This window comes from Gymnodraco acuticeps, unplaced genomic scaffold (genome assembly GCF_902827175.1).
Source record: "Gymnodraco acuticeps unplaced genomic scaffold, fGymAcu1.1, whole genome shotgun sequence".
Classification (NCBI taxonomy): Eukaryota; Metazoa; Chordata; class Actinopteri; order Perciformes; family Bathydraconidae; genus Gymnodraco; species Gymnodraco acuticeps.
The window spans coordinates 2,395,127-2,413,971 of NW_022990558.1; the positions used below are offsets into that span (position 1 = coordinate 2,395,127).

Below are 18,845 nucleotides of genomic sequence, written 5' to 3' on the forward strand. Positions count from 1 at the left end.
CTGCTACAGGTGCTGCTCCTATCGTCCATCAGGATCTAATTACCCGTTAAGCCCTTCTGTTCTCTTCCTATTGGTTCCTAGAGGAGCTGACCTTGGCCTGCAGACAGATGCTTCTGTGGTGAGTTCCTCTGTGGTGCAGGTGAATGAAGGCCGCCAGCAGAGTAAGGCAAGGCAAGGCAAGGCAAGTTTATTTATATAGCACTTTTCAACACAAGGCAATTCAAAGTGCTTTACAAAAAATGAAAGAGATTAAGAAAATGGCATTTAAAATCAGTCATTAAAAAGAAAAGATAATAAAATAAACATTAAAAGAAAAAAATACATGGCAGTCAATTAAACATTAAAAGAAAAAAGTACATGGATAAAAGTTACAGTGCAGTCTAAGATATGAATAGTTCAATTAAAAGCAGCGACAAAAAGAAAAGTCTTCAGCCTGGATTTAAAAGTAGTCAGAGTTGCAGCGGACCTGCAGGTTTCTGGGAGTTTGTTCCAGATATTTGGAGCATAATAACTGAATGCTGCTTTACCATGTTTAGTTCTGACTCTGGGGACAGAAAGCTGACCAGTCCCTGAAGACCTGAGAGATCTGGATGGTTCATAATTTAGCAGGAGGTCAGAAATGTATTTTGGGCCTAAACCATTCAGTGCTTTATAAACCAGCAGCAGTATTTTGAAATCTATTCTTTGACACACAGGAAGCCATTGTAAAGACTTCAGAACAGGAGTGATGTGATCCACTTTCTTAGTGTTAGTGAGGACTTGAGCAGCGGCGTTCTGAATCAGCTGCAGCTTCCTAATAGATTTTTTAGTGAGACCTGTGAAGACACCATTACAGTAGTCCAGTCTACTGAAGATAAAAGCATGGACAAGTTTTTCCAAATCCTGCTGTGACATTAGTCTTTTAATCCTAGATATATTCTTTAGGTGATAGTAGGCTGATTTAGTAACTGTTTTAATGTGACTGTTGAAACTCAGGTCAGAGTCCATGACTACACCTAGATTTCTGGCTTTATCTGTTGTTTTGAACATTGCACACTGAAGCTCAGCGCTAACTTTGATACGTTCTGCCTTGGCTCCAAAAACCATTACCTCAGTTTTATCTTTGTTTAATTGGAGAAAGTTCTGACACATCCAGTCATTGATTTGTTCAATGCACTTACTCAGTGTTTGAATTGGAGCATAGTCTCCTGGTGAAATTGTTACGTAAATTTGTGTGTCATCCGCATAGCTATGGTAACTTATTTTGTTGTTCTTCATTATCTGAGCCAGTGGTAGCATGTAGATGTTAAAGAGAAGAGGCCCCAAGATGGAGCCTTGAGGAACCCCACATGTCATATTTGTCAACTCAGATGTGTATTTACCTATAGAAACAAAGTTGTTTCTGTCCTTTAAGTAGGATTCAAACCAATTCAGAACTGTTTCCGAAAGTCCCACCCAGTTTTCCAGTCGGTCTAGTAATATGCTGTGGTCAACAGTGTCAAACGCAGCACTGAGATCTAATAATACTAACACTGAAGTTCTGCCACTGTCTGTGTTTAAGTGGATGTCATTAAAGACCTTTACAAGAGCAGTCTCAGTGCTGTGGTTTGGACGAAAGCCTGACTGGAACACATCAAAACAGTTATTTAAATGCAAGAAATTACTCAACTGTTGAAAAACAACTTTTTCAATGATTTTACCTAGAAATGGGAGGTTTGATATGGGCCTGTAATTGTTCATTACTGAAGGATCTAGATTATTCTTTTTTAAGAGCGGTTTAATGACTGCAGTTTTCAGGGTACCTGCAGAGTGAACTCTCTGTGACATGCTCGGGAAGCCCTGTGTTATTTTGACTCTGCAGGAGCTGTCACATTTCCTCAGGTATCAGCAGTGTTGGGACTAACGCGTTACAAGTAATTAAGTATTTTAATACAAGTATTTTTGGCAGTAACTAGTACTCTAACGCATTACTTTTTAAATTCAGTAACGCAGCTACCGTTACTACATGGTGCGTTACTCCGTTAGTTTTTTTATATAGTCAACAGCCAGGCGAACAGAGATGAGAACTGTACTTAAGTACAGTACTTGAGTAAATGTACTTAGATACTTCCTGTGTCACATGCGGAGACGCGCTGTGGGCGGGTTTGTGTTGTTTACTAACAAGACTATCATGGCGGCGGCAGAGCTCAAGTCTAGTTTCTCCACCTGGAGATATTCTCACTATTTCACTTTTGTCGAGCACAAAGAAAAGAACGTTTTAGTTAAATGTAAGTTGTGTCTTGGCGGGTCAAAGATCCTATCTACTGCCCAAACCAGTAATTCAAATCTCTTAAAACATCTGCAAAAACAACATGCTGGGACGAAGCTAGTAGCTAAGACCACAGAGACTCAGCCGACGCCACTCCACCTCCACCTAAGCAACAGCGGCTGGATTTTAACCAAGGGACTGCTGGCCAGGGAAAAGTCGATAAAGCCATTGCACGGTATGTTGTAGAACACATGCAGGCTATTGCTACAGTGGAGTCACCCGCTTTCAGGGAGCTAGTTAGCATGATAGCATGTCCGGGCGGCACACGGCATATGGGACGGAAAACTTTTTCCAACTACCTGGAGAAAGAATATACAAAAATGGAAAGCCAGCTAATATCGATGCAATCCAGATTGCATATAATGCATGTCAAGTTGATCAACAGATTGTATTATTCTCCAATGCAATTACAGTACTGAAATGAAGGCTATAAGGGCATTAATGGGAGCCCTTTTTTCCAAGTAACGAAAACGTTAGTAACGCATTACTTTTGGGTGTAAGTAACTAGTTAAGTAACTGAGTTACTTTTGACATGAAGTAACTAGTAATGGTAACTAGTTACTGGTTTTCAGTAACTAGCACAACACTGGGTGTCAGCAGTGTTGTGTTGTGCAAGTAGACCTGTAAGCCCTTTATCGCTGCATGCCTTGTAGATGGGGTTTCCCTTACTCGCTGATGTTTGATTTAAAGGGTACCTATCATGCAAAATGCACTTTTTTAATGTCTTTTATACATATATATGTGTCCCTGGTGTGTCAGGGAACTCACAAAGTGTCAGAAAACAAAACCCTCTCTTTTCCTCTGTACCCAAATCTCTAAAATGGGGGTACAACGGAGCTGATCCAGATTTGTGTCCAATATGACGTAATATCAGAAATGTGGACCCGCGGCACTATCAGAAACAATGCCGACGTGTTTTGGACGTAATATGGTCTTTGTTTACATTAGCAAGCATTGCTAACACTCAGAGCTAACCTGTACTGGACTGTACTAGATGTATGTGTAAAGAAGCAGGAAATAAAAAAAGGAACTCACCTTGTGGGAAACCCCCAAGAAAAGAAACATTTGAGCTCCAGACTTGTTTCAGAAATAATCCTTAATGTGGTTTGGAACATGATATGGCGTTTAATCACTGCAGAATTTAGCTGAGTACCTCGTAGAATTCTGAGCAGGTACAAGCTCCCCCTCCTCTTTTTTTTCAAGCTAAGGACCCAGATCAGCACTTCTCTAACAGCTGAAATACAGGGATATGAGGGATGTCTAAAATGCATGACCTGTTTGGTATTTTGAGCAAAACACATCATAGACATGTTTTTATATATTTGTATATATCTGAGACCCATAATATATATATGCCTAAAAATAGCATGATAGGAGACTTTTAATCAGGTGGCCCAAAGCTACATGTGAAGTTGTTTTACACAAATATCTGACATTATAAGTCAATACAGACCTGCAATCTTATTACGAAGAAAAACACTGCCAATAAACGTAGAATAAAATCAATAAATGTTTTAATATGTAACATTAAGCTGTCTGTGGCTCTTTCCTGCTGTAACGATGCAAATGTCCTCTCTGTGGGACTAATAAAGGTATTCTGATTCTGAATAACTTTGGCACATGTGTTTGGCTTTAGAATCAGGATTATGTTTATAATTGGCATCAGTGCTACACATAGGCTTTAGAAGGAGTTCTGTGGGGTGACAGATGTGTCATAATCCTCTGGATTAGGATACAAATGATTGGTATAATATGTATTTAGTCAGTGGTGGAAGGCGAGTGTACTCAAGTACTGTTCAAAAACATATGTTTGAGTTACTTGTATTTTACTCGAGTTTTTCCATTTGATGCTATTATATGTAATCTCTTTGATGATAAAAGTATGTTGTGCCTTATGAAAGTGAGTGTCTTTTCATTCTGGAATGACAAAACAAGATGTTTGAAGACATGCCTTGGTCATCATAGGAATATATAATTAAGCACCCTTACATTCATTGATTTGTAGTTATTTTTAAATCGTACTCTGAACTGACATTTCATAGACCAAAATCTTAGTGGGGAAATAATCGTAAAATGAATCCGTAAATGTATTTAGTTGCAGCCCTTTGAGTGATTACGCTACAAGGCATGGTTTAGTTTTTAGGAAGTGTTTCATTGTAATATCGCCCCCCTGTGGCAGCAGTGTGTTATATCTACTGAGTTTACATGCACTACAGTTACAGTTGTAGTACTCCTTTGAGTGCAATGTCATATAATACATTTTGTTAAATGTGATTACAAGTTAAATTTACATATGTATTTATTTGTTTTATTTCATAGCATAAGTTGATTTATTAATGGATCTCTGTGGGCTGTCAGAGGATTTGGTGGAAAAGCCTTGTGGCATTTTCAGATGTGTGAAAAAAGTTGTTCAAAGCAGTGTGGATTTTAGTCAAATGTCTTTCACCAAAGAGAAAAGATGGAATGCTATTCTAACAGTTTAGGATGATATCAACTACACTCTGTATTTAGACGGAGATAAACAGACTGCATTACCTAAATGATATAAGTTTACAAATATGAACATGTTTGATAGAAACAGGCCTGTGTTCAGTACAGTAAAGGATATCACCGAGCTGGTCCTTCATGGGACCCAGAACTTACAGCTTGGTTTTGAATATTAAATACTTACCCGTTCACATTTAAAAGTGCTTTAAGTCAAATGAATACATTTGTATAGTTTACATTTAGATAAATGTAGTTCAATTCAATTAAATACATACAATTCAAATACAACAAATCAAGGCATTTCAGTTCTAACAAATGTAACTCAAGTTAGCCCAATTCAATAAAATAAAAACCTGTTGAAATTAAGTGGAAGGACAGAAGCGCTTAGCTTCGTTACCTGCAGCCTCGGCTCCTCTCTTGCGCCACCTGCTGCCCACCTGGCTCCTCTTCTTCACCAGGAGCCGGACGCTCTTCCTCCACTGCTGCTCCAGGACCCTCCTCACCGGCAGAGGCTGAGGTCGGGGGGAGGAGCCAGACCGCTGCGGCCCCCGGAAGACGATCCTGGTGGGATGAGCACACGGCACCAGAGACCAGCCCTCCTCTGGAACAGGTGGGGGGGGTCTGCAGGAGAGGACAGGGGAGGAGGAGCAAGAGAAGCAAGAGCAAGAAGAAGAGCGAGAGGAGGAGGTAGGGGAGGAGGTAGGGGAGGAGGAAGAGGAGGAGGAAGAGGAGGAGGAGCTAGAGGAGGAGGAAGAGCTAGAGGAGGAGGAAGAGGAGGAGCTCGAGGAAGAGCGAGAGGAGGAGCGAGAGAAGGAGTGAGGGTCAGACTTACCTGCAGCTTCAGCGCCTCTCCTGATGCTGCCACTGCCAGCCTGGTCCCTCCTCTTCATCAGAAGCCTCAGGTTCTTCTTCCACTTCGGCTCAGGGGCGGGGCCAGCTGGGGAGCCGGGGGAGGAGCCGGGGGAGGAGCTGCAGACGGCCCTGAAGGGGGAGCAAGAAGAAGTGTTAGATCCAGAGGCAGCTGTACCTGGGGAGCCAGGTGAGGGGCTGCTCTGGGAGGGCGGGGCTGGGGTCCTGCGCAGGATGAGGCGGGGTCCACTGGGGTCTGGCAGGAGAACAGCTGTCCACTTGTAGCGCCGGTCCATCTGAAGGTAGAAATAAAAACAACAATCAGACCACTGCTCCACGTCATGACGACACACCAGCGAGGGTTACACAATAATCACTCTCATCACTGAATTCAAAGGAGGACAATACAATAATACATTGTTCAACAAACGCTGCATAAAGTAAACACACATTTTACTGCAATATGAGCAAAAGAAAAAGGAAGCTTGCAAGAAACAGCCATGGCTGTAATGTGCAAACTTTAAAAAAAATGTCTTGCCTTTACTTTTGTCAAGGACAATACATCCATATAGTCATTGGGTACATTTTGTGATGTTTAGCTTCTGGAAAGTGTTCGCCCTTCTTACCGTGGATGTCAGTGGACTGGATGAAGCGGAGCCAGGTGAGGGGCCAAGTGCTGCTGGGATCCTGTGAAAGATGGGGGGTGGCTGCTGGGCAGGCTGGGGTTTGGGAGGAGGACAGATGTCCACTTGAGTGCTCGGACCAACTGAATGTAATAATCACATCACATCAGGTTAATATACCATGGAGTGTTATACCATGATGACTTCCACAAAGGACCAATATTGCAAAGCCAAAACGTAAAAACATGCACGAAAACTAATCACGAGCATGATTGTTTGCAGTATGAAATAATAGCAAAGTCCAGAATGAATACATTTCGTTCAACCTTTCTTATTGTCTTACAAATGTGGCCATATTTCGCTGGTACAAGGCATAACTGTGAGACATATCAATGCTTTAGGCCGGAAAAAGGACTCAAGAATGCACCAACTTTTGTCTCAATAATGATGAATTTATTAAAATATAACTTTTTGTTCACAAAATGTTATTTCTAATCCTAGTTTGTACTGCTATGTCTGGAAGCTTTTTGACAGTGAGTTTACATAAAGCAGGCCTATATAACTTTTACAGAGGTACAAGTATGCCACAAGGTCTCCAACAGTATGTTAATTTAAGCTCTCCTGCTGATTGACAACATTTTTCAAATATAAATCTCTTTTTTTGAAGTTCCACTTACTCTGCTGTGTATTGATTAAAACACGCTGCCAACTGAACTTTTAACTAGTTGTGTGTAAAATACTCATTAATGACCCAAATATGTGTTAGTTTAAGTTTCATTTTTAAATAAAAAAGATATAATAATGTTGTCACTGCTTGTTTCACTTTATGGTTTCACTATGGTAGCCTATGTAGCACTACAAAGTTAAAAAAAAAAAGGATATGTTAGCATGCTAACTTTTTCAATAGGTGAAACGGGTAGTCAGTATTTGGTCTCAACAGGATTATTTCACCCTAATATGATTTATTATCACTGAAAATATAATAAATTGGTAATATTGTCAGTTATATCGGTGATTTTTGAGGGGTTTGGAGAGCGTCAATGATAAAATGCATTGAAAACAACATGGGTGAAAAAGTGAATAAATGTGTCACATCTAACCCGAAAACGTCCTGTAAGTTTTGACAGTAGGGTTTAGGGAGAGGTCCGGAAGCAAAAAGTCTCAGGTTTGTTGGGTTTTCAGAGAAATTGTCGAGTGAGAGCAGAAGTGTTGAGTTTCTGACCGTCAGCAAGTTTGTGTTTTTTCAAACTAAGAGCATAAACCTGGAGAGCCTGCATAGCAACCATGGAACCCTCAAGTCTCGCGCAGAGCTCTCGTGAGGCCAGCTCAAACTAAATATCCAGCATGTAAGTACGACATAAAAATAATAATGCTCCTAAAACTACATTTGAATCAAAGTCTTGTGACAGATAAGAGCTGAATATTGTGTTGATGTGCACACGTGCAAAGTTTGAAAAGTATGAGAAATGCGACCATGTCACGAATAAATGATCCACTTATGGCAAAACCCTGTCTTAGATAATTTAAAATAGTATATTAGAAATGTATCTGGGTAAATTAACTCACCTTAATGCCCAAGTGTTCGTATATTGACAGCATCTTGGCATCCTCCATGTTTCCTCCATTGGTACAGTTTGAGATACAGAAAGCCCAATTTTCAGAGTAAGTGATAACATTTAAAATATATATTCTTTCTGCAGTATCCTGTCAGTGTAATTATACTCAAAAATCAAATAGGTGACACATGTAAAAATAGGGCCCCATGTAAAAAGCCACTTGAACTCCCCACTGCATCTTCGTGTAAAGAGAAACCCTTCAAAATAAACTTTCTGCGTGTTCTTCATTTGAATGTTGCAGTTAATAAACACTGAGCTAGATGACTACTACTACTACTACTACTACTACTACTCCAAACTGATGTGTTGCTTAATTTATAATAATGGAAATAGGTCTCTATGTCTAATATTAGTGGGATGTTTGAAACTCATCCAAATCGTACCTTCTTATCTTTTCGTTCAGATCCGTGTGCAGCCACTAGAGGGAGACATGAGCTTTTGGTTCTTGACCATGGAGGTAATGTTTACCTCCTGTGTGACACTTCCTGCTGATATGAGTTAGGGAACAAGTACCAGACGGTGTCATGTATTGAAGTACATTTACTCAAGTAGTGTACTTAAGTACGACTTTGGGGTTCTTTACTTGAATAGAACCATGTTATGCTACTTTATACTTCTACTCCACTACATTTTGGAAGCCAACATTGTACTTTTTAGTCCAATTCATTTATATTACAAAATGAGTTATTAAAATATTCAGATTATAAAATAAATAATACAAAGTATAAATAAACTAATAAACAAACTATGGTGTACAAGTGTAGGTTAAGATATAGAGCAGCAGTATATAAAGTAATTAAATTAGCTCCACATTTACCAGAAATTAGGAACACAATAATACTTGAATAACAACAATCCAGTAAATTAATACATATGATTCTAAAATGGGAAAATTACTATTTTTTTTACTTTTGTTACTTTAAGTATTGTTGATGCTTGTACTTTTGTACTAGTATATTGAATGCAGGACTTGTACTTGCAGCACAATTTTAACTTAAGATGTCTGGTGAAATATGAATGACTTTAGAATGAGAAATTAATGACCAGATAACTGAAACGCGTTCTCCGGTTAGGATTTTATTTTGAAAGTTTCGGTATGGGTGGGGGCACTTGGCACCTCCAAGCATTTGCGCTGTCGAAGCACGTCTGGAGAGCGGTTTCCATCTGGATTTGAAACACACTGCCTCCTCCAGCAGAGCGCGTAATAACTAACATAATATTAGGCGTTCAGATTTGTCCACCTTTTGACTTGATCTCAGTCATTCATATTTTACTTGTCTGACTTGAGAGCGTCACAGAAATAGTGTGAAGTAAAGCTGCCCGTCTTTGGACTGAACTACGTCAGATCCAACAGCTGGATGAGGGCTGGAAACATCTGCAGCGCCTGGTTCGGAGTGCGTAAAATGAAGCTGGATGGATCCGTTACGCATGGCATGGATGAAACCTCCCGGGAATAAAGCAAAACATAGGTTAATGGAGCATGATAGGAACCATTTGTCTATTTAAGGAACAGCTTTAATCGCACAGGAATCCCCATATCCAGCAGACAGGAATGAATCAGATGAGATGTTCCTCTGAGGAGCTGCGATCTCTCCCACCGAAACCCCCGAGTTTACCCGCAGCTTCATCGAAGAGACGCTTTGTCAAGCTGGGGAGGAAGACAAGTGATGGTTCCCATCAGTGAGTATTTACAAGCTTATTTTAAAAGCGTTATCAGGAGTATACAAGTGTAATTGTGCAACTTATTTGCTTTAAACATTTTTTTCTTTTCTTATGCTCCTAAACATTAATTTTGAGATACAATACTTGTACATCTAATAGTTGTATAACTTCTGCCAATAATGTTCTGTAGCCTAATTGTTAAGGGGGGAGACTTTAGAAGGATTTGATGGTAGGAAATCAAACACTAACTCATAAAGGCATCTTACAAATGTAATATTTGTATATGAATGCATTTTATTTTCAACAAGAATAGGATAATACTTTGATCAAGTCTGACATTTTTCTTGCAGCTCCATTTTCAACAAGGACAGTTATTAAGACAAGATACAAGACATTTATCATACAATCACAGAAGACAAAATGTTAAAAACCGTTTAACACATTTAACCTCAGATTAGTATTTCATTCTAGGATTGACTGGTGCACAAAAAGAAATATGCTTCAGTCAACCTCATTAAATTATGGGATCCTGTATCTCCGACACCAAAACAAATACCAATCAACTTCTCAGATTAAAATCATTAAACAGCTGACAGTCTGCCATCATATTCCCTCAGTGCACTTTCTGTTCTACAAGAGACTCCTACCAGTTTGACTGACATGTATGCAGGGCCGTCCCAGGCCGATCATGCAGGCTGCATGGGGCCTCACATTGCGCAGGGGGCCTCACATTGCGCAGGGGGCCTTGCGCAGGGGGCCTCGCACAGGGGGCCTCGCACAGGGGGCCTCGCGCAGGGGGCCTCGGCTTATGAGCTTGGCTTGTGCGCAGCTCTCAGCGCAGTTCTCCGCGCCTCTCCCCTTAACTCCTAACGGCCCGTCTACACTACAGGCATCAAAAAATCTTGAAGCTGGGCGTGTCTGAAGCTTGGCGATTTTTTGCGAGCAACGCGACCAACAACCAATCACATGAATCTCCCGCCCCCGACATACAAAGCAATAGCAATGTTAAAACGAAGTAAACTGGATATAACAAACAGGCGAAAACCTACCAGTTTCACCCACTGTCTCTGCCACCTCCCTCCATGCCTGGTTCCTCCGGTTTGTATCCCGGTAAATAGTTCTGGTCGGAAAGAACCGGGTGATTTGCTACCGTAATTTCTCGTTTGGCATATGAGGAAATGAACTGCGGTCTGGCTCTCCCAGCTTGCACGCGGTTTGATTGGCTAGCGCTTGTACTGGCGGGAATTGCAAAAACGGGATTTGATTGGCTGACGCCAGCTTCGAGCAAGCATCGAGACGCCGATAGACGCTCGCGATGCTTGCAACGCCTTGCCATGCTACCCACAATGCAGTTCGGCGAAGTTTGAAATTATCCTACGTCACCCCATTCAAATGAATGGGCGAAGCGTTGAAAGCATTTTTTGACGCCTGTAGTGTAGACGGGCCGTAACAGTCATCATCATGTCAACCACAACACAGAGAAATACTGATAGAAATGTGTGTGTAGTTGTTGATACATTGCTGACAGAGGGAACTACATTTGAATACAGATTTAAGAAATATCAGTTTTTGAGCATGTAATAAGCATGTTTTGTCTTGACTTTATTACAACAATATTATAATAAAATAATATAGTATTTATATTATTGATTATTATTATTATTATTATTAGTAGAAGTAGTTTATTTGCATTCATTATATTTGAATCTTTTTGAGGCTAGTATTTGGCAGGAAATGCAGACGTATTCACCTGTAAATGCAAACTGAACGACATACATGCACATTTACCATTTACCTCACTGTCCATCCATCCATCCATCTTCTTCCGCTTATCCGTGGTCGGGTCGCGGGGGTAGCAGTTCCAGCAGAGAGCCCCAAACTTCCTTTTCCCTGGCGACATCAACCAGCTCTGACTGGGGGATCCCAAGGCGCTCCCAGGCCAGCGAAGAGATATAATCCCTCCACCTGGTCCTAGGTCTACCCCTTGGTCTCTTTCCAGCTTGACGTGCCTGGAACACCTCCCTAGGGAGACGCCCAGGTGGCATCCTAACTAGGTGCCCGAACCACCTCAACTGGCTCCTTTCGACGCGAAGGAGGAGCGGTTCAACTCTGAGTCCCTCCCGGATGACCGAACTTCTCACCTTATCCCTAAGGGAGACACCAGCCACCCTGCGGAGAAAACCCATCTCGGCCGCTTGTATCCGCAATCTAGTTCTTTCGGTCATGACCCATCCTTCATGACCATAGGTGAGGGTAGGAACGAAAATGGCCCGGTAGACAGAGAGCTTTGCCTTCTGGCTCAGCTCCCTTTTCGTCACAACGGTGCGGTAAAGCGACTGCAGTACCGCTCCCGCTGCTCCGATTCTCCGGCCCATCTCACGCTCCATTGTTCCCTCACTCGAGAACAAGACCCCGAGATACTTGAACTCCATCACTTGGGGTAAGGACTCATTCCCTACTTGGAGTGGACAGTCCATCGGTTTCCTGCTGAGAACCATGGCCTCAGATTTGGAGGTGCTGATCCTCATCCCAGCCGCTTCACACTCGGTTGCGAACCGATCCAGTGAGTGCTGAAGGTCGCAGACCGATGAAGCCATCAGAACCACATCATCTGCAAAAAGCAGTGGTGCAATCCTTAGTCCACCAAACTGCAGACCCCCTCCCCCATGACTACGCCTCGAAATCCGATCCATGTATATTACAAACAGGATTGGTGACAAAGCGCAGCCCTGGCGGAGGCCAACCCTCACCGGAAATGGGTCCGACTTACTGCCGAGGACCCGGACACAGCTCTCGCTTTGGGAGTACAGAGATTGGATGGCCCTGAGTAGAGAACCCCTCACCCCATACTCCTGCAGCACCTCCCACAGTAACTCCCTGGGAACCCGGTCATATGCCTTCTCCAAGTCTACAAAACACATGTAGACCGGATAAGCGTACCTCACCGTATAAAAAAGTAACTGTGTTGATAATAATAATAAACAGGAATTATATTTGCAAAGTACTGTGAAAAAAAAAAATGTCACTCCTGTCGGTGGGGGGGGGGGGGGGGGCCTCATCTCACAATGTTGCTTGGGGCCCCAAGTTGGCCAGGGACGGCCCTGCATGTATGTATCCTCAATCTTTTGGCATTACTGCAGGGAACCTTTGAACCACAGTGATAAGTAGCTTACAGGCTTGGTGAGAAATAAAACAACACTTCATTATTTCATTAGCGAGCTGGGGGAGCATGGTGAATGAGACTGGGGAAGGCATTGTGCTGGTGACAGACACGTAGGTATGGAGCATTGTAGCAGGTGAGAACAAAGTGATTTTTTGGGAGCATCATAAGGCCTTCATGCAGTTTTTGCACATTTTCAGCTAATTCTTTCTTTCTTGTCACCATATTTTCTCATGTTGATAACTTTACTTTCTCTTTTGATGTTGGAAAACTGGTCCCTTTCGAGAAACCTTGTCTTACTGACCTTCCAGAGGTCAAATTCAGACGTCAAGGTACAGATCAGCTGCTAGTGAGTCAGCGTTCTGACTGACCTCATTCTCCTCTGTTCTTCAGATCGGCTTCATCCACTGGCAGTTCCTCCACCAGCAGGTCAGCAGAGGGTGTGTTTGTCCGACAGCCCAGCAAGAGCCGCATCCGTCGCCAAACTAACCGCCTCTCAGGGGTCTTCCTCCGTGTCCCCCGCTCCAACGCAGGCTCCATGGCACTGCCAGCAGGCATCAGGACCTCCATCTCCATCCCAGGAAGGAAGGAAAGCAGTACGTCACAGTGACTTTTTTGATATTTTAGCCAGTGGTTTTACATTTAAAGGTCAGTTTAGTCTCAGGGAGTCTCATGTTGCTCTGTAGGAGCTGTCCAAGTAACCCTTAAAACAAAAAGCCTCTATTACTAAGAGGGATTTGGCATTGGATGTGGCATTTAGTTGGCATGGAGGATCTTACAAAAGATGCTATTGGTTGAATTTTAGAAAATCTAGAAGCAAAAGGATAGATAGAGGATTGATATTGCATTTGCTGCTAATTTGTTGGACCATTATCTTTCTTCTTTAAAATGTCTCTTGTGAGTAACCTCACTTCCTCAGCTGAGAGCTGTCTGTGTTTCCTTTGTTGCCATGTGTTGTGATGTAGTGATCTATGCAGATGCGTTAGGAGCGGATGACCCATCCGAGCTGTCCAATCAGATCACAGCTCCAGGAATCCTGAAGATCTTTGGGAATGAGATCTGTGAGGGAGCGCATTATAAGAGCGTACTGGCCACCACACACTCCAGCGCCAAGGAACTGGTCAAAGAGGCTCTTGAACGGTATGGCCATGTGTTATCTGAGCATGTGTGTCCTTGTATGTCCATCAACTGCTATAACATACCTTTGTGCTACATAATTTGTATATAAAAGCAGTCAGAACTTGATGGCGGTTGATGAAAGGAGAGCATGTTCATGTTGATGTGGTTAATATATTTCAGATGAACGAAATTAACCTGACCCTTTGTTCTGTGTATTATAATTGCAGCACAGTGTGAACGATGTGAGAGCCAAATCGTTTATTTAGTAGTTCTGAAAGGTCTAGAGCAAACAGCAGATCCGTGTGAAAGACAGCCAGTGTTGGCCATGCCTCTGAGGAGAGTGAAAGTCTGTCAGTCTCTGCTTATGTTACAGCCAACAGCATAATGGAATGATTAATATAAATGCTATTCAGCTTGTAGAGGAAAGAGTCAGTGAAAGTCTACACTGCACTAGTGACATTTAGATCTTTACTACATCTCTTATCCAGTAATGGGCTAGCAAATACAGTAAGCGAACAGCAGGATAAAGACTCCTGATGAGTTGATTCCTTTATTTTAAGCAGGTCTAATGGAATATTTATGATAAGGATATGAAGATTAGTTAAATAAACTTCTGAAAACAATCTTTTATCAGTCAGTATGTTTGCATATTGAAATGTTTCACATAAGAGCTGCTCCGATATAACTTTAAATAATGGATTGAATGGCTAGATATGCTGTCGGTTTTCCTCAGTTCTTTGGAGTATTTTAGCTTATTTTAGCACATTAAAGCCTATAACTTTACTGTTCTGGCTAAACCTCTCTTTCAGCGACAGGCTGATATTTTTCCTTGCATATATGTATGCAAAGAAATGGGATAAAGTTGGTAGAAATGTAGTTTATATAGCTTTAGAGATTAGTGGAGCTCTGTGTTGAAGTGTCTGAAATTTGAAATCCTACAGATTTAAAGAAACATTGTGGAAGATATGGTGGAGTTTACGTTACGTAATGTCAAAGACGTCTATGTATATATGTGAGTAGATATCTACTGAAACGAGCATGCTCACTGACTAGCCTTGGCTTGTCCTGTCTTTAAATAACACATGTTCCTCTGGTGGAAAAAAGGACTGGCACCACCGTCTAACTCTCACAGGTAATGGGAAGGTCTTTTGTTGGTCGTAGAGTGGTTGGCAGCCCTTGAAGAGGGACGTAGCTTCAGTCGGTTGGTAGAAGGTAAACGTGAAGGTCCTTGAGTCAGACTCACAGCTGTACAAAAAACGATTATATTTATTGTTTTAAACCATCATCCTGCTGACTCAACTCGTCGAAAGTGGCTGCAGGCAATCGATGACTTAATTAGTACCCAAAAGGCATTTCCAAAAAACAGCTAAGCTAAAAATGAGCCTTAGTTGGTCTATTGCAGGTCACATTTTGGACTTAATCATGGCTCAAAAGTGACATCCAAAGAAACGTTTGGAACAGGAGTATCTGAAGGTTAACTTCATACCAGATATGTTATGTGTTATCTTTATTGACGTATTTAATGTTAGGAAGCAAGGAGGGACAATTAAGTGGGATGTGCACATGTTTTCAGTTATTAATTTTCATTTAAAATGCAGGAAATCAGTAGTTTCTAAAGGCTAATATTTGGAGAGCACATTCAGTTTCTGTTATCATAATAAATAATATAATGTTTATTGTGACAATGTCATCTAGGTATGGCCTGAGGAAGGAGGAGGCCGACTCCTACGTCCTATGTGACACCATCGGCTCTACCCGAGATCATGGGTGGAGAACAGAAGGGTTTCGGGTCGTGAGCGACAATGAGAAGCCCCTCCTCCTGCAGTCACTATGGAAACCCAGAGAAGGCCTGGCGAGACGCTTCGAAATCCAGAGGAGAAGCTTAGTGGAAGAAAAGACATCCAAAGACAAAGACACCATCACTGCTGGTAGGGTGTCCGACTTCAGCCTCATTTCACACCACATCCTTATTTGGGGTGTGAGTGAGCTTGTCTTGGAATAAGAGTTTGCACCATTACATGTTTTGCCAATATTAAATCCAGTTTTCTGAGTTCTCACAGTAGAAATGTGGTTTGTTGGCACGCTGTTTTTCCAGTGAACACCAGCCAAGCCACACAGACCAAACTGTATTTTAATAAGTCTACAGTTTTTCTTTCATTTCAATTTCTTTTTAACATTTCTACTTCATTCTTACTGTTGTTAAAAAGGCCAGTGAAGTTTAAAATGTAATTTGCAGACACTATGTGATTCAATTAAACTTCTTCCAGTGACACACCCTATTTTTACAACACTTAAAGAGGCCCTATCCTGATTTTTGGGGATTTATTTTTCCTGCAGTGTGATATATAGGTTTTTGTGCATGTAAATGGTCTGCAAAGGCCAAAATCCCTGTGTTCCTCCAGAGGGAGGTTCTCTCCCACACACTCCACCCCCCCTGCCTGAAACGTCTCCATTGAACTCCTTTGTTTGTTACCATAACATAATGATATCAGTATGTAACACTTGTCTAGCAAACACTTTTAAGGGGGGGGACATCTGTAAGCAACAAAGCCGGAAAAAGCTAACCAATCAGAGCAGACTGGGTTCTGGTTTCAGACAGAGGGTGAAAAGTGGTGCTGCAGCACAGGCAGTATGAGAAAATGCCATAAAAGCGTTTCATAGCAAATGTTCTTATCTGTTGATATTATTAAAAACTGACGCAGCAGAATAATACCCAGAACTTTCCGTAGATGCAGGGCACAAACACTTCAGGGCACAGTAAATGTGCAGGGTGGACCCCTCACTATCATTTCCCCAGCTGTGGTTGACACAGCTGCGGTCGTGGTGTGTGTGTGCGTCCTGTTGTGTGTTTTCTTTTATGAATGGCGCGGCCTGTGACAGCCTTCTATCAGTGTCAGCTTGTCGATGCCTGCTGGGTGGGTGTATTTTTTTATTTCCATGAGCTCTGTCTTTCTTTCCACTGAGGTCTGTTTCCTGTGTGGGGCTTCTCCATGTTGACTCTGGCATAAACACACCATGTCCAAATGACAGAACACACACTAACACCTCACAGTATCTTGGGGAAAAAACGGGTGTTGCCCTATCACTACATTCCATTACTAATGTGTTTGATGTATTTATATAGCAGCTTAATTTAACAGGTTATTATTTGTTTGTTCATCTCCCTGTTAGGTATCAATGCCCAGGCGAGAAAGCTGCAGAAGAGCCGCTCCAGAGTGACCTCCACGTTCATAGAGAGGACCATGGGGCGAGGCCACAAACTGTGGAGGAGCCAAAGTGAGATGGACCTCTTAGACTCTGAGACCAAACAGGAAACAGATCAATGCCACAAGGAACGCAGAGACAGTCTGAATCAAACCTCAGTGCAATGCTACGAGCGATCAAAAACAAGCCCAGAACAGAATCACAGTTGCAGCCTGGCAGTTCCCTCGCAAGGGGACGGTGGGTCGCAGCCCAAAACAGAGACCCTCTGTCCGGCCAGGCTGAGAAGGGAACGGGAAGGAGAGGAGTCGGAGAAGGAGAGCAGCGACGATAATACCACACAGTACTCCATTCACCCTCCTCACGACTGTCCCTACCTTCTGCTGCTGCAGGGCTGCAGCCTCACACAGGTATCTCATTCACACACTCTGCAGTCAAGGGGGGAAGTTGGCCGAGTTATTTTGGGTTCACTTTTTACTGGAAGTATAAGTCCCATAGCTGTAGGCAATGTTACTCACAGTTTGAGCTGTTCAGTGGCTTGGATGGTATTGAAAAACATGGTAATCAGTCCAGATGTGAATGATTAGAAATGTTCTGGTTCTTACATTATCAAAGGTAGGAACTTGTTAGGAAACATTTCAAGGTCCAGGTTAACTCCCAAGGTGCATTTCAGCAACAACAAAAAACATCCTCCAAGCTTTGAATTCAGTTACATGTGTGCCACTAAACGAGGGTGGCAATTATGGGCTCAGAACAGTCTCATAATACACACATGCACACAGAAGGATTCACACTTGTATATCCGGATCCACACTTGTTTTTCAATGCACACACAAATGTGTTCCGTTTCATATACATGTAAATAAAATCCAAATACAGAAAAAAGTTTTACATATGTAGGCCTATTTTTGATCCACACATATTTGTTTTCCGTTTAAATTCCCTGAACCTGCAAACACAAACCGCTTTCTGTGCACGGATCGCTGTGCATTCATGTGTGGGTTTTTTGAGACTCCCCTGACGGTCACCCGATTCGTACTTGTAATTTTTTCTATCTATAGCCAATCAGATGTCTCCTCAATTCTAAGCCAATCACATGAGCGCGCCCCCACGAGGGTAGATTTCTTGCGTTCATGACGTAGCGCTTCATGTACGCATTTTGCGCTGTCCGGTGTATCTGCACCATGGATGTATAATAAGAACTGGATACAGCGTGGGAGGCGGGGCCTCATTCATTCCTATGAGAGTTGCTCAATGGCGCATGATGACAAAATGGCCCAACTTTTGAGAGAGCGAAACGTCATAGATTACCCGGCATGCCTGAGAAGTACCCGTATGTGCACTCATAGAGCATGCGCAACTTTAACCACGCCGCCCAAAAGGCTCGTTCACATTAAGCACGTGAATTTGCGTACACGTAACAGCACCGCGCGTTCATGACAGCATGGTACTGGATTTATATTAACGAGGCGGCAGCTAGCGGCTAGCTAGTAAATTATGCTAAATTACACATCAATCGTTATGTACTTTTATATTACGCTGACATCAGGATCTAGTGATATCCAAGCAACAGAGCTTCATTTAGCATGATACTTGTGTGGGTTGTACATGAAACCACTTGGTAATATATAAAAATGTATATGTTGAAGCCTGTTATGATCAATTGTGAGTTAAAACTTTATCTAAAAAGTAAAGCTGATGACGGATTACTGTGGTGGAGTTAAAATAACAATAGCCTATTTCTTTTTGAAATGTGATGGAGTAAAAGGATAGTAACTGTGATTATTCATGTTAAGTAGCCCACAAGTAACTAAAACAATTGCAAGTGCAATAAGAAGCTA

The 18,845-nt window shown here is 42.1% G+C and overlaps 1 protein-coding gene across 1 annotated transcript in view; it reads left to right on the plus strand.

The window, feature by feature from the left end:
• The first annotated feature begins 9,305 nt into the window (after positions 1-9,305).
• The window catches only part of si:ch211-176g6.2 (ras-associating and dilute domain-containing protein), a 39,581-nt gene continuing 30,041 nt past the window's right edge, over positions 9,306-18,845 (plus strand). The window contains exons 1-5 of the mRNA XM_034227545.1: positions 9,306-9,542; positions 13,078-13,280; positions 13,650-13,824; positions 15,499-15,731; positions 16,975-17,414. Coding sequence (XP_034083436.1) covers positions 9,415-9,542; positions 13,078-13,280; positions 13,650-13,824; positions 15,499-15,731; positions 16,975-17,414 — 1,179 coding nt within the window. The 5' untranslated portion in view covers positions 9,306-9,414. The remainder of the gene's footprint in view (positions 9,543-13,077; positions 13,281-13,649; positions 13,825-15,498; positions 15,732-16,974; positions 17,415-18,845) is intronic.